Below are 27,629 nucleotides of genomic sequence, written 5' to 3' on the forward strand. Positions count from 1 at the left end.
GCCATGGAGCTGAGTGTGGCTGCCCACCTGGGGTTGGGAGAATCATATTCCCTTTCTCCTGGCTCCTTCTGTTTCCCTGCCTGGCATGCTTACCCAGGCCCCACCCCTCCACCTGCTCAGATCTTCCCAACCTGTTCCTGTCACCTCCTCTGTGAAGCCCTTTGAGCTGTGCCAGCACAATCTTGGGACCACTTGGTTGGCATTTACAGTCCAAGTTGGGTAATACCCTATCTTGCTTTGTCCACTAAATCATTTCATTCATGTCGGTCCAGTTTACCCAAATAGATTATAATGTTCTCCAGAGCAAGGAGTGTGAGTCATAAAAATAATCTCCTGAAAAGAAAATTGGAGCCCTATCACTCTCCTTCTTAAATCCCTCCAGGAAGAGCCAGGTCAGAGGATGGGCTGCAAAGCCACATTCCTTTCTCCCTGCAGGATCTGGCTCCTGCCCACCCTCCAGCCCTGCTCTAGGCTCCTCTCCTCCCCTTGCCCAAGGCACTCAGGCCCCTGGCTTTCTTCCAGCTCCCCCCTCTCTCTGAGCCCATTCCTGCCTCATGACCAGGAATACTGTCCCCTCTGCCCCTATGCTTCCATTTCAGGGTGAATGTTCCCTTCTTGGAGAAGCTGTCCTCACCACCCTGTCTCAGAGGCCCCTTCTTATTTCCTTCATTGTACTTGTGTGTAATTGTGTGTTTGTCTGTCTCCCCTACTAGATGGGGGCTCCATGGAGGTAGGGGTTGGGTGTGTGTTGTGAATCACTGAATACCCCCAGCTGGTCTCATGTTAGGCACTTGGATCCATTATTTCTAGGGTGAGTGGTAATAATAGTAGCAGCTAACATTTATAGATTGCTTTCTGTGTACCAGACACATACTAGATACTTTGTATAAATTATGCCTTTTGATCTTCCTCTCAGCGTTCTTGAAAGGGTAATGTCATCCTGGTTTTATAAAGGAGGTGTCTGAGACCCGGAGATGCTAAGTGACTTGCTCACAGCTATTAAGTGGCAGAGTTGGGACTCAAACCCACACTGCTGGCCTGTGCCAGGTTAACCTCATCCTGCGTCCCTAGCAAAGGGCTGGCTGGACATTAGGGTTAGTTGGCTCCAGTGCTGAGAGGGTCAGAAGGAAAGCTTCTGCTTTTTCCTGCCTTTATCATGGTGTCTGGACTTTTCAGAACTGGGAGGATGAGGGAGCTAGAAGTCAGAGCATAGTCTGGGTATTTGAGTAGATGGGACTTCCTCTTGTGGACAGACTTGGGCTCTGCCACCATCAGAGTGAGGCATATGAGAGGACGCGGTGAAGCTTGGCTGGGAGGTTGGCTGCTGTGGTTGGCTCGAGCTGGTGGTCATCGCTCAGAGTGAGCCAGTGATAACTTTGGTCTCCCTCAGTGTAGGCATCACCTCCAGTCCAGCTAGAATGCTTCTCTTGTTGGAAAGCTCGCTATCTGATCCAATGGGACAGTGGGGGGCAGCTCTAGAGAGTCCACACCTGTCCCCATAACATCTCCTGCTGCTCCTGGGTCTCTAGAGGGACCCAGACTAAGTCAAAGGCCTCTTTCCACACAGCCCTTCAGCTAGATGAAGAGCATCAGCCATGTCTGCTCAGGCTTCTGTCTTCCAGGTAAACGTCCCCTCCCCTCCCAGGCCCCCTCTGTGTGGCAGGTTTCCAGAGCCTTTCTCCTAGAGGAAAGTCTGGACATCTTTGGGGGCTTTGGGGCTGAGGGAAGGCCAACCAAGGAGGAGCTATCTTTCAGTATCAGTCTTTTTGTTTCAACTATGAATTTTAATAGCTGTTTTCATGATTATAAAATTAAGATTTACTCATTGTAAGTGATTTAGAAAATCACAGTGAAGAAAATACACCCAAGTCCCATTTTCCCACAGTCCTACTGTTGGGCATTAAGGTGATGGTTTCAGCTTCCAGCAAGTGTTCTGGGATGGTCCTGAGTTACTGTCGTTACATCATCCTCTCAACCTGCAGGCCCTGGACAATCTTGGTGTAGACAAGCAGAGATGACAGATAGGTTTCACCGTGCACGTCAACCTCGGCGTTGAGAAAGAGCCTAAGACTACAACCAGGGTCAGTGAGAAAGATCATTGTGATTGCTTAGCAATGTCTGCCATGGGTATAGGAGGGAGGACAGTGGCCTGTATGCCACCTGCTCATTCTCTCTATACTAAGTGATGAGAACTTGAGATATCAGTGCAACTGAGGTTGGTCTTGGGTCTCTTCGAGACTCTACCCCCAAGTCCTAGAATCATTTCTTGGAAGGAAACAGCAGAAGAGTCGAGTTCCCAGTCAACCCTCCCTTCCACTGAAGTGTGACAAGGGAGCTCATGACTCAGAGCATGAGGCCATTATGGAAGAAAGACATGGATTCTGTTAAACCAACAAGCAAGCCCAGTACAGGCCGGGGACCGGGAACCCCAGCAGGGGAGATGGAGGGTGAAGGAAATGTGTCTTGGCACCACCGCTTGGGCCTGGCAGGGCTGCAGGACCAGGCTCTGGCTATCAGGTTCCCTCTGCTTGCAGTAATTCATGGCTTGTTGGGGCCTGTCACAGCAGCTGCTTGATATAAACCACGCTCCAGGTTCCCTGCCCTCAGTGGCCTTGTCAGGCAGAACTGGAGCAGCAGGGAGGGCTAATCAGTGCCCTGGGCCTGCTGACGCTCTGGCTTATTCACCTCTCACCTCCACTCTGTCTTCCTCCTCTCTCCCAGCCCATGAAACCCCTGAAGGCCACAGCCACCACCTCCCAGCCCGTGCTCACCATCCAACAGATCGAGACCATCTTCTACAAGATCCAGGACATCTACGAGATCCACAAGGAGTTCTATGACAACCTCTGCCCCAAGGTGCAGCAGTGGGACAGCCAGGTCACCATGGGCCACCTCTTCCAGAAGCTGGTGAGTCTCCTGTTGATGGAGGGGCCTTTTCCGGGGCTTCAATGGAGCTGGTGGTGTTGGGAGAGGACAGGTGAGTCCTAGCCCTCCTGACCTCCTTGAAGGACTGGGTCGTTTCTGAGTCCCCTTGCCTCGACTCCCAGACTCCCCCAGTGAAGCCCTCGAGTGCTTCTAGGGTTGCTGGAGACAGGCCGTGTGCATGGTGCTCCTGGCAGGGCGTTGCTTCTCACCAAGGGGGCTCCAGGGCTGGAGCAGAGGCTCCGCTGCTGGGCTTCAGGTCTGCTGTTACTCAGCTGACAGAGGGGCGTGCGCCAAGCAGACAGGCATTCCCTGCACCTCTGTACCACCTCTGAAATGAAACCATCGGATGGGAGACCGTGTCAGCTAACGGTCCTTGCCTGAGGACCCCGGAGCAGAAAGCATAAAGAGCCCAGCCCCCCGCCACCACCATCGCCGGGGAGGGAAAAAACATGAGAAGGTAGAATCCGTGCAGATTTCGTGTTGGGAAGGGATCGTGGAGGTCTTCTCAGGGCTTCCGTGACCCCTCTCCCCAGCTCTCTGTCTGTGTTCCCTGGAGGACCCCCAGGTCAGACCCACGGGACCCCCCACCCGCTTCTCCCCCCATAACTTCTGCCAGCCCAGTGGGCAGCAAGGAGACCTGGAGTCAGCGGCCGTTGTTCTGGGGTGTGAACGGTGGGGGGCAGGGAGCTGCACCTCTCTTTTCCCCTCCTGCACTGGCGGGCCTGTTGAACGGACAGGTCTCTACTTTTCTTACACTGGAGAAAACTCTCGTTGGACACTCCTAGGGCTTCAAGTTCAGCATGTTCAAAACTGAACTCTCTGTCTCTGAAGTTCTTTGCTCTTCTTCCTGCCTCCATCTCTGGGCACTGCCACCATCCCATCCTCATCCATCAGTGACTCCTTGGACTCATCCTTGGCTCCTCCCCTCCCCCAACCCCTCTCTCCCTATGTCTCCTGGAGTCCACTTTTTAATGCTCTCAGCCACCTGCTTCTCTCCACTTGCTCTGGTGCCCTCACCTGAACCACTTCTGTAGCCTCGTGACCGGCTCCTGCACCCAGGCCTGCCTCCCCTTCTGCCTTCCACTTCTACATAGCTGCAGGAGAGTTATCTAAACTCCTGACCAGAACATCCTTCTGCCCTGCTTAAATCCCTTCAGGGGCTCCCTCTTGCCCACTGGATAAAGGCCATACTCTGAGGAATGGCTTAGGAGACCCTTCACGTACTGGCCTCTGCCCACCCCTGGCCTCTGGCTGCTGCCTCCCTCACCCTCTGTGCCCCTTGACTTGAACTTTCTGTTCTCAGTTCATACTTCTGGTATTCTTGACCTCTGTGTACTGGAGGCTCTAGCTGCCCGAAATGCCCTTCCCCATTGTGTCTGGCTTCTCCTGGTCAGTTCCCAGCTTAGAAGTGACCTCCTCAGAGACGTCTTCCCAGACCCTTGAACAAAACTCCTATGCTTGTCCCCTCAGTTAATACTGTAACTGCCTGTCTCCCCCAAACCATAGGCTCCAGGAAGGCAGACTGTATTTTTTTCATCATTAGATACCACCCCCCCCAAGAAGCAGCTCAGTGCTCAATACATGAATGAATGAATGAATGAATGAATGAGTACATCATGACCTTGACCACTGGGACTAGGGAGAACTTGGAATGGCATTGAGGGAGATGTCACAGGGCCTGAGGTCTGTGTCCTGAGACACCAGCAGTGTTGTGGAGACAAGCATAGCTTCTAGAGCCAGGTCACAGCTGGGTTTGAATCCCGGCTCTGCCACGGATTAAACTTGTGACTTTGGGCCACTTATCCAACCTCTCTGTGACTCAGCTTCCTCATCTGTAAAAATGAGGATAATGATAGTATTTACCTCATTGGATCGTTGGGAGGACTAAGTGAGTTAATACCTGAAAAGTACTTGGAACAGGGCCTGGAACATAGTAAATTAGTAAATAATAGTTAGCTGTCATCATTACTGTTATTATGATGATTATTATTACAGGGAAGAGGCAGTCCAGAAGGCCTCTTCCTCCAGTAGGAAGGAAGAGGAAGTTCCCTTCCTCCAGTAAGGGATCTTCGTGCTTCTGGTTCTGGCAGACCCAGAGTGCTTGCCCCCGTTCAGGGTGGTGAACCCCAGTTATCAGGCCTGCCTGGTCCCAGGAGCCTGAGCTGATTGGCTTAGAGGGGCAGCCTCTCGTCAGCCCTCAGGAGAGCAAAAGGGAGCAAACCCAGGGGCGGGAGGGTGAGTGGCCTGGAGCATAGTGGAAGGTCTCTGGGGTTACCTTTATCACTTGGACCCTCCTGCCACCAGGGTTCCCTATTCTGATGAATATGCTACTCGCCTTCCCTCCCCCAGCATCATGGACTGATGTCTGAAGCCCCGGGGGGCTGCAGGCCTACGGGGCACCTGGGTGGATCCAGGGCCAGCCAGGCATCTGGAGGCAGTTTATTTTCAGCTGGTCTTGGGGTATTTGATTATCCCTTACCAGAGAAGAGAATTAGCATCTCTGCTATTTGTTTTATGAGATCACCCCAGTGCCAGGCTCCTGTTTCCAAGCAACCTCCACTTCCCAGTTAATGACCCTGGCAGGCCAGTACATGGGGCCTCCAGACGAGGGTGCATTGTGGATGGCCTGCGATGGCTGGTGACTTTCTGCCCAGGTGGCTCCTGCTTCTAGCTCCCCTCCTGCTACCTCCTTTGGCAGTGGGATGGGAAGATCGTGTTCCAGCCTAGGTCCCCAGCCTTTATCCTTCTTGCGGGAAAGAGGGACAAGAAGGGCACATTCCTGGCAGAAGAATAGCAATGATTTTTACTCTGCTTTAGGAAGTGACTGTCCAGCACATCTCCACTAGCTTGGGACACCCATGGGCCAGTACTCCCCCGAAAAAGGAAACAAACTCCATCCCTTCCTGCCCCTCTCCTAAGGTTTTTCTTTTTGAGAAATCTGGCCTGTCTGGGGCTGAGACCTACATGGCTCTGGCCTTGGCTTCTCCACAAGCATCCCAGTTCTCACTTTCCTCTCTGGCTTTCCTGGGCCCCACCTGCCAGCTTCCTCGGGGGGCTCTGTCTCTCCCCTGGGCGCCTCCAGACCCTCTGCCCCACCATTTTGGGTCCTTGAGGAGCACAAGGATTCTGCAGAAAGCAGAGTGGTCCGGGTAGGGCTTGGGGGCGGCCCATTTTCTCCATCACCTTGGTGGGAGCCCCTGAGGAGGTCCCGCAGCAGCTGAGACTCCTTACTACTTCATTGAAAAAACGTAAACCAGAAAATCTAGAGTCCTGTAGCAAACAACTGGGTACTCACCGCCCAGAATTAACACATGTTAAGCTCTGAAGATACACGGCAAAACTTTTTAATTAAGAAAATAAAGCATGACAGATGAAGATGAAGCTTCTCCCTCCTCCGCCTTTCCTCTTGCCCTCCCACCCAGCTGAGAAGCTAGTAGTGGCATGAATTTGCTGTGTAGCCTTCTAAACGGTAGTTTGTGTTTTTCCTACATATCTATATCTTTTTATGGCATTGCATGCCCTTTTTAAATGAATATAAGTGTGTATATATATATCATATTTTATATATTTTGCAATTCAACCAGCATTCATTTTGAAACTTGTCTATATTGCTACACATAGATGTAGTTCATTCATTTTAACTGCAGTGCGTGTACAGCTTCCTCTGTTTGTGAGCATTTGTTTCCAGTCTTTCCACAAGAGGAAGAGCGAGGCAGTGGATACCCTTGCTCACGTTTCTTTGGGCGCACTCAAATGCAAGTTTGTCCAGAGCAGCACTCTCTAGTAGAAATATAATGTGAGCCACATAGACAATTTAAATTTTCTAGTAGCCGCATTTTAAAAAATAAAAATGAAATAAGATAAAGTAAAAATAAACAGGTGACATTACTTTTAAGAATATATTTTATTTAGCCCGATACACCTAAAATATTATCATTTTGAAATGTAATCAATATTGAAAAATTAATGTGATAATTTACTTACATTCTCTTTTACATCCTGAGCCTTTGAAATCCAGGGTGTATTTTATTTATTTATTTATTTTATTTTTTGAGGAAGATTAGCCCTGAGGTAACATCTGCTACCAATCCTCCTCTTTTTGCTGAGGAAGACTGGCCCTGAGCTAACATCCGTGCCCATCTTCCTCTACTTTATATGTGGGACGCCTACCACAGCATGGCTTGACAAGCGGTGCATAAGTTCACACCCAGGATCCAAACTTGTGAACCCCAAGCCACTGAAGCGGAACGTGCCAACTTAACCACTGCGCCCTGGGCCAGCCCCAAGGGTGTGTTTTACACTCACAGCGCATCTCAATTTGGACTAGCCAGATTTCGGGTGCTCGGTAGCCACAGGTATCGAGTGGCTCCTGCATTGGACAGCAAAGCCCTAGAATTCGTATGTAGAAGTGGTTTGCTAGGTAGTAGGCTGAACTGTGAATGTCTTCGACTCTATTAGTAATTGACAAATTACTCTCCAAATAATTGTACTAATTTACATCCCCACAAGCAGTCTATAAAAGTTCCTATTTCCCCACTTTCTTGCCAACCCTTGAGATCATTAGACTTTTAAATTTTGGCTAGATTGATGGGTGTGAAATAGTATCTCATTGTGGTTTTAATTTAAATTTCCACCCTTTGCTCCCTTAAAAGGAAATGCCTATGCACAGCCCAGAGAAGCCTTTCCATAACTATTTGAGGGATTGAATTAATGAGCCTCGGTTTCCCTTTTGCAGAAAGGGGTGATGGCATCTGTTCTGCCTCTCATGGGAGGCGAGCCTCTGTGTGGTCATAAGTCGTGGAAAGCTTTGTGTTAGGTTCAGAGTGACATGCATGTAATGAGGCAGGGCCTCTGGCTCCTTGGAGGCTGAAGAGGTGGGGACAGGGACCTAGAAGCTGAGGGGAGGTGGGGACTGTGTCTTTAAATGCTGTGCCTCACAACGTGGGGAGGGTGGCATGAGCAGGCCACGCATGCCCACACTGCTCCCTGTTTCTCCCTCCTCCAGCTAATTCCAGCATGTGAAAGAGCTATGGGGCATTAAGGGGCTTCAAATCCTGCAAGACCTTGATGATGCTAAATAAAGCCAAACGCTAAGATGAGTTGAATTTCTAGCATGCCAACAAAGGCCCTGCTCTGCTCCCCCCAACCACCAGTACCCCCTTATTAACCTTATTGGCTGAGCCGGGTTTCCATGGAAACTGTCAAGTTCAAAGGGATACTGTAGTATGTTCATCCTGCCTTTCGCCTCTGTTCCCAGCTAGCCCTTTGGAGCTGAGTTAGAGATTCTGAGTGCTAAGGGAACTCCAGGTGCTCTGGTTAAGCTTTCATCCATTCATTAATCCTCTCTCCCCATCCCACTTCTGACCTCCTCTCTCCCCTTCTCTCTTCTCCCTGCAGGCCAGCCAGCTTGGTGTGTACAAAGCGTTTGTGGATAACTATAAAGTCGCTCTGGAGACAGCTGAGAAGTGCAGCCAGTCCAACAACCAATTCCAGAAGATCTCCGAGGTGGGCAGCTCCCTGCACAGCCACCCCTACAACTCAGGTCTTTGGGGGCTGCTCAGAGCCTTCCAGCCTTTGGGCCTCTCCTCCCCTGCTTGCCAGTTAGGGAAACAGTTCTTCTGATGGGTAACACTTAGCCTGACATTTGCTTTTTTGCTCTTGACGTTTTCCTCTTAATATAAAAAAATCGGTTTGTTTGATTTTGTTATTCTCTTTTAGGTTATTCTGTATCAGAACAGGGGAGGCAAAAAAGAAAAGAAAAAGGTGTATTCTCCCACAGTGTGGTGACCTTGAGCAAGTCACTTCCCTTCTCTTGGCCTTATTTCCTCTTCTGTAGAGTGAGGTGTCTGGATTTGTCCAGCTCATCCCAAACTTGCTCGATAACCACCAGGCACTGTTTAATATGCCGATTGGCAGGCACCTTCCATGGAGCCTCCGTTCAGAAGGTTTGGGGGGGCCCCAGAGGTCTGTATTTTTAACAAGCTTCCCAGGTGATTTTTATGATCAGGAAGATTTGAGGAAGTCTGGACTAGGTGGTCTTTTAGGATCCTTGCAATCCCACAAACAGAGAGAGGACAAGGATCGCTTATGTGGGAAGAAGCCCTAGACCCGTGGGCTGTGAATACACCTGTCTCTGCTGCTGCAGGCACACCTTCCCTCTGTGCTCCTCTGCAGGGCAAAGATGTGGCATTGTCTGCCATCGACACTTCTGTCCAGGATGTGGCAGCGAGGGGCTCTAGGATCCTTCAGGAGCACAGCGCAGCTTGCCCTATTAGCCAGAAAGATCTCAGTGACACCCCCAAGCCACTGGCCTTGCAGTCGCAGCATCAGCTCCAAGCTCAGGGCAAGAGAACCTCTGGTTCCGGGGATGGGGGCTCCGTCTGCAGTTTTGGAAGTCCTGTCTTATAGGCCCCCCTGGACCCTTTGCTTTCCCATCTCGGCTCTGATGCTGGAAAAGTTGATGAGCTGCAGGATGTTTTTGTGAAACTACTGGGGTTATGGGTTATACCCAATTTTGGAATCAGCCAGAGGCAGCACAAGAGTTAGGCGGACAGAAATGAAAATGTCAGTTTGATTACTAGTAAAGGCTAGATTGGAAAAATGTGGACTTGGATTTGTAGCCACATTGGGCTTGCTAACACTTCCCCTCCACAATTAAACACATCTATTGCGGGCAGAGAGAGGAGGGCTGAGCTCAGTTTCTTCTCCCAAACCTGGGGATCAGGTGAGTCACCTTCTGCCTGGGAGGATGGAATGAGGAGTGGGGAAGTCCCTCTGCGTGGAGTCACGAGCTGGAGAAATGGTGCTTCCCCTCATGGCTCCCAGCCCTCCCTGGGAACCAACTGGATTCCCCTGATCTGTGTTAGAGTGGTCCTGCCAAGGCTGCCCAGGTGCCCAGGGTCATGTATGGTGCAGAGTGTGGGGGAGTCTCCTCTTAGCCAGGCTGACTGCCCGTTCTCTGTGGTCAGGAGAAACCCCTGCTCTCGTCCCCAGGTACCTCTCAATGCCTGCAGTCCCCAAGGGTAGAGCCAGGCCCATGGCCTGCTGCCAGGTGGCTTCTCATCCTGACTCATGTGCTGATGCTGTTGCTTCCTACTGGCTCCTACTGGCGCTACCACTTAATTACTGCAATTAGGCCCTTTTCCTCTGCAGCAGGAGTGATTTCATACCTCTAGGCTGTACTGGAGGGGGCATGGAGAAAAATTCCCTAAAGCTGGGAAGCCAGACACCAGCCAGAGAGAGACAGAACCTCGAGGAGCTGAGTAACCCCCTCTCCATATCCCCACCCTCACCCCCAAGCCCCAGGCTCAGTCCCTCGGGGTTGTCTCTGTCTGGAAAGAGCTTGAGGCAGGAGTAGGAAATGTGGAGCTCCCTCTGCTCGGGCATTTCCTCCCTCCAAAGGAGAGCAGGCAACATCACCTGGGGGCCTGGGCCTCACCTCACCCCCACCTTCCTGTCGACACCTGCCTTGGAGATCCACTCCAAGCGCTCAGCCCTCCAAGTGGGAATTGCATTACAGCTCCAATTGGAGGCCACACTGGTCCCTTGGCAAGGGCTGGAGCTGGAACCTCTCTTTCTAAAGGCAGATAAAAGAGGTTTGGATCAGATAAGCCCTCTCTGGAGCCTGTTTCCAGCACTTAGTACACGGTCACTTTGCATGGATCCAGGAGGGGTGTTCCTCTCCGTCCTTGCAGTTTCCTGTCTGGTGCCTTGCACAGGCACTGGTGGGTGGCAAGTGTCAGGCGGGGCTGGGGGCTGGCTGACCCCCTCTCCATATGGGTAGGCTAGAGCTTGGACTGCCCTGTGGGGCTCAGCCTCTAGGCCCCAAGCGCACCCATCCTGCTTCCCCCTGTGCAGGTGTGCGGGAGCCCTCGCTCCTTATCTCAAGGGCTGCTCCTGCCCCAAAGATCAGCTGGTACCCCAGGTGCTCATCCACTCAAACCTTGTGTGCCCTGAGCTGTTGTGTATAGACCCCTAAGTAGTGGCTGCTGCTGGGGGGAGCCCTGGGTGGAGGATGGGGGACCTGTTCTTGCCACCACTCATTTTCTGGAGGCTCTCAGAGTCGCCAGGGAGGGGCTTTCATGGATGGGCTGAGAGGCATCAGTATCGCCGTCCTCTGTTACCTGGAGCCTCTCCTTTCCTGCACCTGGCCGCTGGACTCCACAAGGCTCAAGGAGACGGTGGGTGTGGTACAGGGAAGCAAGGAGGCAGAGGGAGGCCCGTGTCCCTTGTTCTTCATCTCTCTTCTCACATTTGTTCCCCTGGGTCTCAGAGCCCTTCCTCCTGCCATGCTCACAGTGGGGGATGGGGAGGCTTAGGGGACAGGCCAGGTAATGATTCCTCTCCTCTGTTTGTCAGGAACTCAAAGTGAAAGGTCCGAAGGACTCCAAGGACAGCCACACGTCAGTCACCATGGAAGGTACTTTGGGGAACAGGCTGGATAAGAGTCACCTTCCTTTGTCTGGCTTTGTGGACTACGGTGCCCTGCTTGTGTGAGTGTGTGTGTGTGAGTGTGTGTGAGCTCGTGCACGCGAGGAATCCAGCCTCTGTCCCCAGGCAGCCGGCCAGCTACAAACGTGCTCCTTCTTAGGATGCCAGTAGGCGGCTCGCTCTCCTCCTCCTCCTCCTTCTCCCGCCTCGCCACGCGCCTCCCCTCCCCTCCCCTCCCCCCCTGCTAGAGGAGCACTCGGAAGCGGCTGCTTGATTCTGGAGGCTGTGCAGCAGCAGCCGGCAAGGTGCCTGAGTGGCCGGGCTGCTGATGGGAGCCAGGGAGCAATGGCCACATGCTCCTGCCGCGGGGACCGAGGCTGCCATGGAAATTCTCCTCATCATTCGCTTCTGCTGTAACTGCACCTATGGTAACCCAGGCCCCCACTCTTGGGAGGTGGCGTATCTTCCAGCTTCTGGGGCTGGCTGGAGTGGGCTTAAATGTGGCCATCAGGGTTTGGGGGCAGCAGGGAAGAGAGGGGGCACAAGTGGCTGGATCTGCCTTTACCCCCATTCCAGTCAGCTTCCAGCCTGGAGTTGAAGTCTGGGGTCCACTTGGGGCAGGGTGGCTTAGAAATGGAAGGACCAGGCTAAAAGGGTCCAGATACCTCTGAGGATCTGTGGGGAATTCGTGGCTTAGCTTGAGAGGCAGTGGGCAACTTCCTGGAGAGGCTGTTAAGGAAAGTGACAAGGCTGTACCTACAGGCATGGCAACCTGGGGCTGGAAAGGGGTCAGCAGGGGCCAGTCAGAGAGTGACAGATGGCCTGGACAGCAGTGCCTTGGACCAGGAGGGCGCCAGCCCTGCCTGGAGGGAGAAGTTGGGAGTTTCTTTGTTTCCGGAGAGAGGAGAGGAGGTATTGTGTGCTCAGAGTGCGCACGCTGTCTTCGCGACATTCTCTCCTCGCGGAACGCGGCGGGGGAAGAATGTGCATGCGGTTGGGAGAGCAGGAAGGAATTGGGTGCTCCCAGGGGCTTGGTTTCTAGCCCCCGGAGACCCTCGAGCTGAGGTCTTGGCACTTAGCGCAGAAGGTCGGCGGTAAATGCTGGCAGGAGAGGGGGGTGTGGCAGGTTGCTGCTTTGTGAAGGTCACACACCCACCACGAGATGGAAGGGACCTAGAGCAGCCTCTGCTGCTCCCTCAGCGAGGGGGTCCTGGACCAGGCGCGTGCTGTCAGCCAGGCAGGTGCTCAGAGGAGGCTGAAGCAGGCCTGGACAAGGAGGTGTCTGCACGCCGGGGGGGCCCTGCTCTCTGAGGCAGGGAGCGCCTTAGGGATGACTCAAGCTGCCTTTGGCTGGAGTGTGGGGGTCACGTGTTGCTTCCAGGCCAGCTGCTCTGGGCCCCTGTGTGTTGGAGTGGCAGACGACTGGTTCTAGGACCTTTTTCCCTCCCCCAAGGCGTTTTGTTCTGCACCCTTCTCAGTCCCTTTGCTTTCACATCTCCGTGGTAACCCAGAGCTCCTAGTCAAGGCAGAGGGGGGTGGCAGTTTGCTGGAGGAGAGAGGATGAGGTTTCCTTGGCTGTTTCTCAGAGGCTGCTGTGTCCAAGGGGCTGTCGTCCCCTCACCTCCTCAGGCTGTCCTGTGTCAAAGACCAGCGTGATGGAGGTAAGCCCTGAGGCAGCCCCTCTCCAGCTGCCCCAGCAGGACAGCTAGGGGAACACTAGTCGCTGGGCAGAAGCTGTCCTGTGTCCCTGGCCCCTGGTTCAGATCCTGATGGCCGGGGTCAAGAGGAGAGCTGGACCTGACGTTGGTCTGTTTGAACATCAGAGGGGAAGTGCTCTTTGTGGTCTGGCCTAGGAGTTGGTTGAGTCTCAATTCTGCGTCCCTAAAAAAGGAAACGAACCTGGCCCTTTGCTTCCTCTTCTCTCCCCAAAAGGAAGCTTAGTCTCAGTGAAACAGGCCCTTGGCCTGGAGTTCAGGATTTTTTTGGTCCCTGCGATGCCGTCTTTGAAGTCAGCTTCGGAGTGGAGAGTGAGGATTGAATGAACCCTGGCTGACCACTCGGTTTAGAATCTTCTCAGCTCCTCCAAGGGATGCTGGTTCTGGGGGTCCCCTGGAGATGGTGCAACTTGGGGCTCACTCTGGAGTTGTTTGCTTTAATGGTTATTTTCTGAGCGCTCATTCTACAGGGCTCCGTGCCAAATGCTGGGGGGATGCAAAGAGAAGTCGTGGGTGACCCAGGCCCCTAAGGAGGGGGCTCTCCTTGGCAACAAGAGAGGCAAGCTCACCCACTCCTTCCTGGTGAATCTTTCCGAGAATGCTCCGGCGGGTCACAGAGCTTTGGCAGAAGTGCCTTCCCCTAGGGAAGAGGGCAGCTCAAAGTTAGGAGCATGGGTAGATCTAAATTCAAACCCAGCTGTCACTTACAGCTTTGTGATTGTGGATAAGTTACATAGCTTCTGTGTGCCTTAGAGAAGTTTCCTTATCTGTAAAATGGGGCTAGTGATAATTGCTTCCCTTTTTAATCAAAGGAAATAACGCATGTGAAACAGTGCCGTCAGTACCCAGCAAACAAGAGAGAGGCCAGCTTGCTCACGTCACTGATCTGACTTGTAGGCACAGTAGGTGGTGTTTGCAAGAGCACTGGTCGGGGAAGGCTTCCTGGAGGAGGAGGAGAGACAGGCATTGCAACTTGGTGAATGGTGTCTATCCCAGGAATGGGACTGGCATGGTGAGAGGTGGAGAGAATGGGGAAAGCAGGGGCAGGGGCAGGGGAATCCAGCCTGCCGGAGCCGTGGAACAGATGAAGGGGCAGGAATAGGTGAGGGGAAAAGGTGGGCTCTTCACCCTGCATTCTCAGGGGAAGCAGGTGTGCAGGGGCCGTGAGGATGCCTCCCTGGGGAACATCGGGGTCACTCTTCCTCCCCTGGCTCCCCCTATATCTGACTGTGGCCCCCGGGGCCTTCTCCCTGCACTTGCCTCTCCCACCTGTCCTGCAGCTGCCCTCCCCACCTGGCGCCGAGGTGGCAGGACTCATTCCACAGCCCCAGTCAGGTGGACTCTTGAGGTGACTTCAGGCATATTAATAACCCCTCTGAAACCCAACCCACCATTTGTGCAGATCTCTGAGCTTAGTCAGAAACCTCTTCCTCCTGGGACCCGAGAGAGGGATGCAGGGAGCTGACACTGCAGGATCAGCTTTCCCCGGGCTGGAACTCGAGGGCCCACCCCGGCAGGTGTCAGCTGAACTCGCACTTTCTCTTGGGTCTCTGGGGCTCTCGGGGTCTGGTGTTTTCCTCCCTGAAGATGAGCTAAGCCACAGGTGGGTACCCTAAACAGCCTCAGTGCTGGGTCCCCCCTGGGCTGGTAACTGGGCTCTACCCTCATTGTCCCAGGATACCCCAAGGCTCGTTCTGTCCATTCTAGCTCCCGTAGCCTGTGGGGAGGGTCTGTAGAAATTGCTAAATTAAGAAAGTGCTACAAATAAGTCATGGGAAGTGTTTGCATAAAGCAGTGGTCTTCAATCCTTGCTATGTATCAGAATCAGCAAAGGAGCTTGTTAACGATGCTGATACCCGGGTTCCACCCAGCAGATCGGGATTCAGTTGATGGGGTGAGGAGAGGGGCAGGCAGCTGTACCTTTTAAGAGCTCCCCGAGTGCTTCTAATGGGCAGCCAAGCAGACTGCAGATAAGGCTGTGGCACACCACTGAGACTGCATCTTCTCTGTAGCCAGCAGATTGTTCCCCAAAGTATCTGCTTAGCAATGCACAGGGGACTTATATCTAGGGCTTCAGGGGACTCTTTGGTTTGGGGGCTGGCTAGGGCATGAGTATCAGCTCTGAGACCTGTCACAACCTAGTCCAGTGGGAGATGCAATCTGGGGTGCTCCTTCCCAGACCAGCATCCTGCCTCTTACTGCTTCTGTGGCAGGAGGACAGAGGTCATGACCCCATGGACAGAGGCGTCCAGGTGCAGGACTGAGGCTGAGGGAGGGGCAGGGCACAGCTGCTTGCAGGAAGTGTTGGTGGGCCACCTGCTGCCTCCACCTGTCCCTGCTGAATCCCAGCAATCCTCATTTGGTGTCCTGGTCGCCAAGGGGTGTGGCAAATGGGGGGTCTGCTGAGCTTGCATTTTCCCAGCCTCCCAGAGGCCCCACCTGAATTCCTTCAGGAAATCTTTGCTCCTTCAGCTGCCACTTGCTTGTGAGCAGAATCTTTCTGTGGAGAGCTGGCCTGCCTCCCTGGCCCTCAGCCTGTCCTATTTTGTCTAGAGGTTTGAGGGCTGGAGTGGGGCCTTCTCAGGGAGATGAGGCTGTGTGGATCAGAATGAAACCTGCTTCCCAGCTGGCGGTGCCAGGCCTTGGACCAGAGGGCTATGAGAATGATCGGGAATGGGGGAGCCACCCTTCCTGGAAAAACAGCATGTCTCCCTCCCACGTTCTGGGGTCCTGAGTGTGACCCAGGGCATGCTGGCACTCTTGTGGGGAGAGGCAAGGCATAGCTGTGTGATTCAGGATGAGGGGTACAGAGGAGCAGCTGCATCCACTCTGAGCCTGCAGGCCAGGACAGGCCTGGGGAATGGCCCTCGAAGAAGTCACGTCTGATGAGAGATGAGATGAGGAGGCAGGTGGGAGGGGCCTGGGCTGGCAGGGCTGCGTGTCCCCTGTTGGTGTTGTCTGGCCTGCCCTGAAGGGAGAACAGAGGTGCGGCTTGCTGCGGAACCCGCTCTGGCTTCCTGCGAGTGGGTGTCTGTGGGGGGAAGTGAGGCAAGTCGGGGGCAAAGACTGGACTGTAAGGTCGCAATCTGCTCCCATATTTCATCTGTCCTCTCTCCTTCTCCCTGCCTTGCCCAACAGCTCTGCTCTACAAGCCCATTGACCGAGTCACCAGGAGCACCCTGGTCCTACACGTGAGTGTCGGCCCCCTGAATGGCCAGGGAGGGGTTAGGAGTTTGGTGGGAGACTGAGCTTAGGGTGGAGGGTGCTGGAGTCACTGAGAACAGCCCGTTTAGGGAGCTGGGCTGAGGGTCCCTGTGCCCCGACTGCGCCTGCCTGGCCTGTGGTAACCATGCCAACAGGGCCAGGGCCTAAATATAGCTTGGCCACTAAGCTTGACATTTGGCCAAATGCTCCCTAGGAGGCAGACACTTCCTGCCTCCCCATCCCTTGCCCGAAGGTCTCCAGTGTCCTTGGAGCAGCTGTGGGATGGGTAGCAGGCTCTCTCCCCAGCTGCTTGGCGAGATGAGACTCCACCTGGCTCCCCTGCCAGGGAGAAGAGTGATGACTGCAGGAGGAGTGAAGGGGCACCACTGCCCTCACTCCTCTGCTCTGACCTTAATCTTTAGTCCAGATTTTGCAGGCATGACCAGATTAGAGTGTGGGTCCCTGAGCGCCCCTCAGAGTTCCTTTGGTGAGAATTGAGTACTCCCCACTGCCTCTCGTTGAGCCCCAGAACCGCTCCCCCCAACTTACTACCTCATCCCTTCCCAGGACCTGCTGAAGCACACACCTGTGGATCACCCAGACTACCCACTGCTGCAGGATGCCCTCCGTATCTCCCAGAACTTCCTGTCCAGCATCAATGAGGACATTGACCCCCGCCGGACTGCTGTCACAACCCCCAAAGGGGAGGTGAGCTCAGGACCCAGCACAGCCTCGTCCCCAGGCTAGGAGGGTGCAGCGGACCAGCTTACCTGTCCCTGCTCTCCTGCACACACGGGCACTGCTGCCCTGTCCTCTGTGCCTCTCCAACCCTGACCCTGGTGTCCAGCCCAGGAGAGGTCTTCAGGCCCTGGGTTGAGAGCTTTAAGTCTAGAATCTCATTAATCTTCATAATAATCCTTGGAGGCAGAAGAGGAAACTGAGGCCTGGAGAGTCGCTGCAGGTCTGGCACAAGGTCTCTTGGCCATAAGTGTTGGAACTGGATTCTTCAGCTAGCATTATCTTTCTGCAAGTCTCATGCATTGTTCCCTATACAGAGAAGCCAGGGGCTCTGGCTATCTCATTCTTGAATGCCAACACCCTCCTCTGGGCGTGTGATGTCCTCAGGGTTCCCTGGAAGATATGGCTCAGTCTGAGGGAGCTCGGGGAGTCTGAGGGAGCGAGAGCTCCGAGCTGCCTGTGATTCGCCTGCATGGACAGGTGCACAGAGGTGGGGTGTGAGCCCGACAGCAGGAAAGGCTGGTACAGGAGGTGGCCAAGGCTACCAGGTTGCTGGAATGTCCCAGGTGGGTGCCTGGATGTGGTCCAGCAGTTCCCTGGGGGCCCTTCTTGGTGGGAGGGTGGGGGCACCCTAGTGAGGGGAAGCAATTTGAAGAATCAGAGAGATAGATATCCACGTGGGTCAGCAGCCTGGCCCACATACAGGGCTTTCTGTCCGGGAGAGGTAATTAAGTGGCGTTTAGGAATGAAGGCTGGCTGGGTTTATGCTCCTTTGTTACATTTACGAGCCTCCAGTGTCTCCTGGGGAGGGAAGTAATGAGGGACAGGGTCTGGAGAGTGACTAATGGGGCACAGAGAGCTATCTCTGTGTGCACCTCCCAGCCCTGGTTTGTAAACCTTGGAACGTCACTAGTTTATTTGACTTGGGGCTGTCTGAAAGATCGCCAAGGGCTTAGAGCACTGTCAGTCTCAGGTCATTTTAATTGTATACTTTCAACATGCTCATCGATTTATTGCAACATAGATAGGTCACATGGTGTATCACACACATAGGGAAGGCTGGGAGAGATTGTGACAGCCCTCCAGAAGCCCCCTGGCTCTGCGGGTGGTAGGGAAGAGACTGGCAGTTCTGCATGGAGCAAAATGCTCTTGCCATCCAGAGTCCAGGTTACAGATGGCTGCAGGTCCCCCCAGGACACTGCTACGGCCCCACGGAGGGTAGCCCGGGGTCTCCCATCCACCTCAGGGTGGTTGAAAATCTACTCAGAGGTAGCGTAAACAGGCCAGAGTGGGGCTGCAGGCCCAGGTGGAACTGAAACTAGATCAACTTCTTGCACAGGGTTGGGGGGTGTTCGTGCCCCAGCGTGGAGGAACCAAGTCACCCTGGACTAGGGTCCATCCAGGTGGGAGCTGCGGAAAAGTGTAAAGCTACCGTTTGTCGATCACGTATTATGCGCCAGGCACTGTGCTGTTTTACATATACCCTCTGGATGGTCCTGCTTTATGGGGCGGACATCATTATCCCCATTTTACAGATGATAAGACTGAGACTCAGAGAGGCCAGGGAACTTGCCCAAGATCACAGCCAGAGAGTGGCAGAGTCTGGATTAAAGACCCCAAAGCCAGTGCTCTCAACCACCAGGCACTACGGCCCCTCCCTGCAGCCCCCTCCCCCGGATGGTGCCCCAGGTGCAGGCTGGGCCCTGGGCTGACTCCCCCTGAGCAGGTGGGGGTGGGTGTACCATCTCCCTCAGACGCGGCAGCTGGTGAAGGACGGCTTCCTGGTGGAAGTGTCGGAGAGCTCCCGGAAGCTGCGACATGTCTTCCTCTTTACGGATGTCCTACTGTGCGCCAAGCTCAAGAAGACATCCGCGGGGTGAGTGTGCGTGAGTCCGGGCTGCAAGGTGCGTGGAACCAGACCCTGCCCCCTGGGGTACCCTCCAGCAACCTGAGGCAATCTGCATTTTTTTTCCTTTTAAAAAATATATTAATTACTACGTAGCCTTTTTCTAAAAATAAATCATATTTTTAGTTATAAAGATAATATAACCAAATTACAGGAAAAAAAGACCCATCACCCCCTGAACAGAAGCATCAGTCTCCTGCTGCTATATTTCCTTCCAGTTTTCTTAAACGTTCTTCTGTTTTTTCATATACTTGTAATCAGAGTGAATGCCCAATTTGGGGCTCTTGCTTTTTTCATCCCACGTCATAAGCGTTTTCCCTGTTGCTGCCTAATCATCGTAGTCATCATTTTACTTTCCTGCATGATGTTACAAGTGGATGTGCCATCATTTACTTAAGCATTCTCCTTTTATTAGGTATCTCTAAATTTTTGCTAACTGCAATTCAGTGAATATTCATTAAATCCACTGCTGCCATTTATTAAGCGCTTATGCCATGCCAGGTGCCACGACAAATGCTTTGAATATATTATTTCTAATCTTCCCAACAACTCCACAAAGTAGGTATTATTATCCTCATCTCACAGATGAGAGAAAAGACTTAGAAAAGCTAAGTAAGTTGCCTAAGGTCGCACAACTAGAGGAGGAGGAGATGCGATTTGACCTTTAATCTGATTTGAAAGCCTCTCTCCACCTCCATGTCCGTCCCCCGGGACAGGGATCTGCTCTGTGCCCTGAGCAGAAAAGGTGATTTGGTGCTCATCACACGTCCTTCCACCCACGTTTCCACACCGCTTACTATGTGCCCGGTTCACTCCCTTGCAGTCCAGGGGGGACAAGCCATATGCTCACTGCCGCACTAAAGGACCAAGAGGAGAGGTGCAAACCCAGGTCCTGGGGGAATTGAGGGAAGGAGAGGTTACTGAGCTTCAGTAAAGGGATGCCTCCCTGGAACTAGCCCACATGTGAGATCATTCCAGGTGGAGATGGCATGATAAGCATACACACCTGTGCCTTCAGTCCTTTGCCCATGGCAGACATTACTAATGAACCACGGCACTATTTCCCGCCAGGCTTGGATGTGGCTTTATAATCCTCAACCCAGGGAGACCTTAACCCCATGGGACCTCTATTGAGCAGAGCTGACATTCAAAATAACCTTTGTATTGCATCTCTAGCCTAAAGGATAGTGAATATGAGCTAAGTGTGGATAGACCAGAAGGGAGGGTGGGGATGAGAAAGTGTGAGCCCACTCTCGCTCCTCACCTAGAGGAGTTTGGGATGTTTAAAAATATCAGTCATACTGGGGCAGAGACCGGCAAGGCCAAGGGCCAGAGCCCTCGCTGCTGCCTGACCCCCAAACCCGACTGTCATTACTCCATGTGTGCATTTCCCCACCGGGCCCCTCAAGGACAAGGGTCATTCTTGCTTGTGAGAAATGCTCAGTAAATCCCTTTCAGGCTGTTTTTTTGGTTCCAGCAGTTCAGGTTTAAAGAGCCGAGTTCCATCTGACTCATGTCTCCCCCTGGCTTGTTTGCAGGAAGCACCAGCAATATGACTGCAAATGGTACATCCCCCTGGCCGACCTAGTGTTTCCATCCCCTGAGGAGTCTGAGGCCAGTCCTCAGGTGCACCCCTTCCCAGACCATGAGCTGGAGGACATGAAAATGAAGATCTCCGCCCTTAAGAGTGAAATCCAGAAGGAGGTGAGCAGAGCCTGGTGTCTGAGCTGGACAGGGAAGTTGGCTGTTTTTACTGGGGCCCTTTGAACCGGGTGTGCCGGGGAGGTTGAGAGAGGGGAAGTTAACAGCTTTGGGAATCTGATAAGGGAGGTAGAATGCAAGAGTGGGAGGCCTCGAGTGTATAGGTGCTCAGGGAAAGACTGACCATGGCAGCGTCACACTGAGCAGATGGAGGGCGGGCCAAGGAGTCCATGCTCAGAATTTAGTGGGGTTGATTATGGGAAGTTTCCTGGAGAACAGTGTGTATCCAACACTGTAGAAAAGGACAGCAAAAGGAGAAGAAGGCCTTCTTAAGGAAAAGCAGGATGTTGCATGAGAAAGGACCTGGGAGACCTCTCAGAAACTGACTGATCAAGTAGGCAAATAAATAAGGAAAGAAGGGCCTTGAATATCACAATTAACATGCTTGATCTAAAAATACATAGAAGTTTGGGCCTAATAGAGAACTGAGATTCTTGTCAAGCACACGTGGAACATTCACAGACATTTTTCATGTTTTAGGCTGCAAAGGAAATCTCAGATTTTAAAAAAAAAAAAAAGGTAGCATATTGGTCGTGTTCACAGACCATAGTGCAGCAAAATTAGAAATCAGCAACTAGAATATAGTTAAGTAGATGTCCGGAAAGTTAAAACTTTCATGGTAAAGAGGAAATCAAAATGGAAACTGCAGCCTGTTTAGAACTGTGTGAAAATGAAAGCGCTACATACCAAAACCCGTGGGATGCAGCCAAAGTGCTATTTAGAGGAAAGTGTGTAGTCTTAAATTCATATATTTGAAAACAGTGGCTAGAGGAATGCACCCAAGGAGGAACCTTCCCCGTGATGGAAGGAAAGGAAGGCATGGAGGGGCTTGGTTGGTTGGCCTGATCTCTCTTCCTCACCCATCCAGGCTCAACTGAGGCCTCACCTCCTCTGGGGAGCCTTCCCTGATGTCCACCCACCACAGTTGGGTTGGGTGCCCTGCTTCCTGGTTCCTGATGTTTACCTTTTGCTTTGCTGTGTTGGTACTGAATTAGCATTGCACAGTCAGCTTTCTCTTTTCACCACTAGAATTTGAACCCTAGTGAGGATTGTTTTCTTCCGCGTTATGTCCCTAGTACTTAGCACATGATAAATAAGCACTTGGTAAATGATTGTTGAGGAATACTTGGCCTCTAAGGATCATTTCAGCTTGGACATCTCTCTTTGAAGGAGAGGAAGACCACAGTGATAACCTCAGGGATGTTTGAGGCAGGGGACTGTCTGTCTTAGGACTAGGGGTCTGACTGGAGGTGCATCTGCCCAGAGGGAGCATCCTGACCAGCACGGGTCTGCTCCTCCTGAACCTGCCCTCAGTTGAGCCTGTTCCCCATCTGGCACTGCCCACCATCCCCACCCCAGGGGCATCCTGCATGCATGTTTCTCACCTGGTCCTGGGAGCCAGCAGACTTTGTGCCCTCCCTCCTGCCCCAGGTGTGCAGATGTAGCCTTCTGCTCAGTCGAACCAGTGCTTTCTGAGCTCCACCGGCTGCTGGCTGCAGGGGTGTGCCAGGTGCCTCCCGGCGTTCCTTGTCTGGCGGAAAAGGCAGACATGCCCATTACAGACGACAGCATGTGACACAATGTGACGAGAGTCCCTGGAGAGGTACAGTGTCACTCTCTGAGTCACAGAAGAAGCAGTGATTTGTTCTTTTGATAATAATTTTTTAAACTTGCAATTTTTTTTCCAATCACCAATGGAACACTGGCTTGTTATAACAAGAAGTACAATACTGCGATGTAGAGAATAAAACTGATCGTCACTCACCTCCTGTTGTTAACAGTTTGAGGTGTATTTTTCTAGATCTCCTACGCTTATACTGGCGTGTGTATCTGTGGGTATATAAATGTTTTTTGTCTCTTTAAATGAGACTAAGCTACATGTGCTGTTTTGCAACTTCAGCTTTCCACTTAACAGTGACCCTTAGAGCTCCTTGGATCCATCAGATTATTTTTGACAGCAGCATCCTATTCCGTGGCGTGACTGCACAATGACATATTTGGATATTTGGATTGTTGCTGGTTCTTTCCTCTTCACAGGCAGGTCTGCAGGAAACATCACTGCCCTGTGTTCTCTCTGGGAGATTCCCTGCACGCAGGATGTCTTGGGCAGAGGGCTTGTGCACTGAATGCCAATTTTACCTCTGAAAGGTTGCCTCCGATCATGTTCCCACCAGCATGTGTGAGAGGCCCCGTTCCCCCCACTGTCAGAACCCTGGCTATGAGCCTTCGTTCCAGTTTTGCCCGTCTCGTGGGTAAAAAAGTTCTGCAGACGTGAATTCCAACTGAGGAGCTTGAGGATGGCGTTGGCCCTGAGACTTGAAGCAGAATAGCAGTTAATCAAAGGGAGGGGTCCTTTATAAAAGATGAACTTGAGAAATTGGAGGAGAAGGGGACACTGGCCAAGAGGGAGTGGCTTGTTAGAGAAAGGGGAATAATCCCGCGAGACTGAGGCAGCGGGGGCAGCGTGGGGCGGTGGGGTAGCAGGCTGGGTCTGGAGGCTGGACCAGCCTTGGGAGGCCCCGTGAGCCAGGCCAGGACTGGGGCTTTATGCTGAAAGGTGTCTGCGCTTCTTAAGCAGGGTGTCTCAATTTGTAGAGGTGACTGAGTGATGACACAGAAAGGCTAATGCTACCAAAAGGAGATTTTTATTACTTAAAGTTTCCAAGAGAAGGGGCCCATCACACCGTGCAGGGCGATGGGGGAAGCACCAGGTCTTGGCAGGAGGCTGGAGGAGCGTGGGGGGAAGCATGGCCCAGAGCCTGTGTTGAGTTTTCTGTGGGAAGGAAAGGCAGGGCAGGGGCAAAGCTTAGGACTGGTTAGTTTGGAAAACGTCAGCCGGCTGTCTGTAGGGGTCTCTCTAGGTACCTTGGCCTTGCAGGGAGGGGAATGGTGTGTGAGTTGGATAAAAGAGGTGATAGGGTCATGGACTCAGGATTGATTGGTTTGCCTATGAAAGGTCCACCTGCAGAGGAGTCATTTGCTATCTTAGGAGTTAGCTTGCTCTGGAAGGGGTTGTTTTCTCCCTGGCCAGCTAGGCCCCCCAGGATGTCAAAGCATCATAAAATACAGAAAAAGAAAAAACTACGATTGATACACAGAGGAATGTCGTGCTGAGAGCCGCTGGGTAAGAAGTGGAGTCTGAATGTGGGAAACCATCTGTGCCTTCTGTCCCCTACAGAAAGCCAACAAAGGACAGAGCCGGGCCATTGAGCGCCTGAAAAAGAAGATGTTTGAGAATGAGTTCTTGCTGCTGCTCAATTCCCCCACAATCCCTTTTCGGATCCACAATCGGAATGGAAAGGTCAGGAAGGGTGGGGATAGGTGCAAGACAGCCCCATTCCTCCATCCAGGGCTGCCCTCTCTATGGTTCTTGGCCCTGACCTGTGGGAATCAGGGAGCCAGGCCCCCAGTTCCCAACGAGGCTGCCATGGCTCCAGCCCTGGACTCCCTCTCCCTGCTGGTGTGGAGCCAGTGCCCTCTGCTGGCCCTGACTGGCACCGCCACTCCTGCCACCAGGCTTCGCAGGAAGGAGGCTGCCCTCCCCGTGCTCCTTCTTCAAGCCTAGGGGTACCTGGGTTTTAAGAAGGAGATTTGTTGGGGGCCCCAGAATCCAGGAATGTACTTGGCCTGACTGTGGTCACCCCACTGACTTCTCATCTCCTCTCTTCAGAGCTATCTGTTCCTCCTGTCCTCAGACTATGAGAGGTCCGAGTGGAGAGAAGCCATTCAGAAACTGCAGAAGAAGGGTAAAGTCCTGCCCCGCTCTGCACTGCCCCGATGGCATCCATAGCAGCCATGGGCCTTCTGTGTTTTCAAGCACTTTCATGTCCACTTTCTCCTCCTCAACCCTCACAGTCACTCTATAAGGTGCCAGGGCAAGTGGCACTTAACTGTGTTACTGACCAATGGAGGCCCAAAGAATTTGAGTGATTTGCTGAAGGCATACAGTGAATTAGCGATAGGACTGGACCCAGAGCCCAGGGTCATCTCTCTCTCTTGCTCTCGCTGTCTCATACACACATACGTGAGCATCTTTAGTTAGACTCTCCCATTCTTACCCCTCTGACAGCACCCACAACTGTCCACATGTGAATGTCTAGAAGTCTTTCCCTTCCTTACAGTGACCAACTCTGCCCCTCGAGCTAAGCTTTTGTCCTACAGTAGCCCCCAAGGAAGAGCAGCAGGTCCTAGTGGACCTGTGGTGACGTTCCCCTCTCTCTCGGCTCCTCCTGCAGATCTCCAGGCCTTTGTCCTGAGCTCAGTGGAGCTCCAGGTGCTCACGGGATCCTGTTTCAAACTTAGGACTGTACACAACATTCCTGTCACCAGCAATAAAGACGGTAAGATCTGGAACCCAAGCTTGCCCAGTCAGCAGGTCCAAGCTCCCAGGGTGTGGCTGGGGCCGTCCACAAGGACGCAGCCAGACACTTGGCTACAAATGGCTGATCTCTGCTCAGCTGGGCTGGGACGACTCAGTTGCCGGGGACACAGAGAGCTTGAATAGGGTTTGTTCTCTGCTGGGTCCCCACATGGCCCCAACTCCTCCCAGGCCCCCTCTGGCTTGAGAGAAGAATCTAGCACCCAGCTGCACTGGGATCGTGTTGTTAATACGTTCATGAGGTACTCAGATAGTAGAGGCAGAAGACTGAAGAACAGGGCAGGGCAGTGCTGTCGGGGGGAAGGGTAGATGGATTAGAGGAGTGAACGAGAAATAAGGCTGGAAGTTTCCAGGGACCAGATGTTGGAAGGCCTTGAATGCCAAGCAAGGGGGTTTGTTGTTCAAGCTGAGGAGCTGATGGGAGGTTTTTGAGCAGAGGAGAGCTGTGGTCGGGGCTGGTAACTGGCCTGGAGTGGGTGGAATCCTGCTGGCCATGGGTGCTGGAAAGGGGTCCACCCTGGGGAGGGGGTTTTGAAGGTGAGCTCTCCTCCTCAGATGGGGGGTCACCTGCCCTGTGTCCCAAAGAGGAGGCAGAGCTGGCCTGTCTCTCTTCTACTGGCACAGCGTGACTTGGTTAATTTTCACTTTGAAGGGCTAGGCTGAGCGGGGCTGCCATGAGATAGTCAGGCCTCGGAGCAGGAGGGAAAGAGCCCTGGGAAAGGTCCGAAATCCCTAGCCCAGGAGGAGGGGACTGGCCTCCCAGGCTGAGTGCAGGGAGCCCGGGCACCAGCTCACATTCCCGGAAGCAGTGGGCTCTGGAAGCTTCTTCATCCGGCCACCAGGTGGTGCTGTCAGACCAGGGATCGGACTGCATCTCGCACCCTTTCTGCCCGGCACCAGCCTGGGGTGAGGTGGGGCTGGAGCCTCCCCGTCACCTGCTCTGGGGGCTTTCCTCTCTTGCAGACGACGAGTCTCCAGGACTGTATGGCTTCCTCCATGTCATCGTCCACTCTGCCAAGGGGTTTAAGCAGTCAGCCAGTAAGTGCCCCTGACCACCAACCCTCAGAAGAGACCGGGGGGCCGTTGTTCATCCTTTCACAGACAGTCCCTGTGGATCCATTTCATGGGGCCTCCCACTGTCCCCCTGCTCTGCTCTGGTCTGCCAGCTGCCTTGAAATCTGGGCACTCCCCCAAAGGCCAGGAACCAGCTCCTCTTGGCAGGGGGATTGTCCCCCACCTTTGTCTCCAAGGTCTGCTCTTGCCCAAGCCCTCCCCAACCCCCGGGTGTCTGAAATCCTGGACTCAGACCCCACATCTGCCGATTACAAGCTGTGTGACCTTGGGCAAGTGTCTTAACCTCTCTGAGCCTCAGCTTCTTTCTCCATAAAAGGCAATCAATCACACGTGTTAACACTGACCTAGGAGCAGGCTTAAATGTGACCATGTATGTGCAGCACCAGCACACCACCACATACATCCCTTCTACTCCCCTTTTTATCACCATCTACTAAATCTGTGCAGTTTTTAGTGTTTCACAAGATATAATTACATTTTTTATCTGATTTTTCTCCGCATAGGAATTTGTGAGTCAGATAGCTAATAGTTTCTCCCCATTTGCCAGATGAGAAAACTGAGTCACAGATAAAAGGACTTAACGTGACACAGGATCAGATCCCCAGGGCTTCTGACCGCTCTCCTCTCAGTCGATCCTTCCTCTCTGGCGGGTGAGGGCTGCCCTTCGCCTCTGTCCCTGCAGTGCGCCACACAGAGGTTATGCCGCTGGCTCGCAAACTGCTGTTCGATTGATGTGGACTGTGAAGCCTGGGGTCCTGGGGTGAATGGGCCTCCCCTCCCCTTGTTCCCATCACCCCAGGGCAACCATGCTTACAGCACCCGTCCTACTGTTTGGTCACTCAAACTGCCTCTCCCACTCACTCCCACGATTTCTTGGAGGGCAGGAACTGTGTCTCCTTATCCTTGGATGAGTAGGAGCTCAGAAATGCTAGACGAAGTAGTTAACTTCTAGACACCCACTGTGTGCCCGAGTACCCTACTAGGTGCTGGAGGAAACACCAGCGTGGCCAGCTCGTGGACGACGCCTTGGCATGTTCAAAGCCTTCTCAGGTGCATTGCCAGCTCTGATCCTCCAGGCATCCCTCTGAAGTCACTGATATCCCTCCCATTTTACGCACGAAGAAGCTGAGGCCCAGAGGGCTCGGGATTCCCGGGGTCACCCAGGCAGGTCACACAGGTGGTGGAGTAGGATCCCCATCTGCCGACACCACAGCCCACACTTTTCCCCTTAGAGCAGCATTTCTCTCCGTGTGGCCAGGACCACCGTGCTCATCACTGGGGCTGTGCTGCTTGTACACGTGGCAGCTTCCTCGACCCTCCCCAGACCCATGGCATCCCCTTCCGGGGGGCACTGCCCAGAATATTCCTGGTTAGTGAGCTTCATAGGGCTGCTACACACCCAAGTCTGCAGACCGCTGAGCTGGACCAGGGGCCTCCCGTCTTGACTGTGCCCAGATGTCCTGCCCCCCACCTCTGCTTCCTGTCGGGCCTCAGGGAG

The 27,629-nt window shown here is 53.2% G+C and overlaps 1 protein-coding gene across 4 annotated transcripts in view; it reads left to right on the forward strand.

The window, feature by feature from the left end:
* The window catches only part of ABR (ABR activator of RhoGEF and GTPase), a 179,159-nt gene that overhangs the window by 111,684 nt on the left and 39,846 nt on the right, over window positions 1-27,629 (forward strand). For all 4 annotated transcript variants that reach the window (XM_070560867.1, XM_070560869.1, XM_070560868.1 and 1 more), the window contains 11 exons: window positions 2,722-2,907; window positions 8,323-8,430; window positions 11,284-11,344; window positions 16,209-16,261; window positions 16,842-16,982; window positions 18,767-18,888; window positions 20,457-20,622; window positions 23,858-23,980; window positions 24,350-24,425; window positions 24,915-25,019; window positions 26,021-26,095. In XM_070560867.1, the coding sequence (XP_070416968.1) occupies window positions 2,722-2,907; window positions 8,323-8,430; window positions 11,284-11,344; window positions 16,209-16,261; window positions 16,842-16,982; window positions 18,767-18,888; window positions 20,457-20,622; window positions 23,858-23,980; window positions 24,350-24,425; window positions 24,915-25,019; window positions 26,021-26,095 (1,216 nt within the window). The remainder of the gene's footprint in view (window positions 1-2,721; window positions 2,908-8,322; window positions 8,431-11,283; window positions 11,345-16,208; window positions 16,262-16,841; window positions 16,983-18,766; window positions 18,889-20,456; window positions 20,623-23,857; window positions 23,981-24,349; window positions 24,426-24,914; window positions 25,020-26,020; window positions 26,096-27,629) is intronic.

This window comes from Equus przewalskii, chromosome 10, assembly GCF_037783145.1.
Source record: "Equus przewalskii isolate Varuska chromosome 10, EquPr2, whole genome shotgun sequence".
Classification (NCBI taxonomy): domain Eukaryota; kingdom Metazoa; phylum Chordata; class Mammalia; order Perissodactyla; family Equidae; genus Equus; species Equus przewalskii.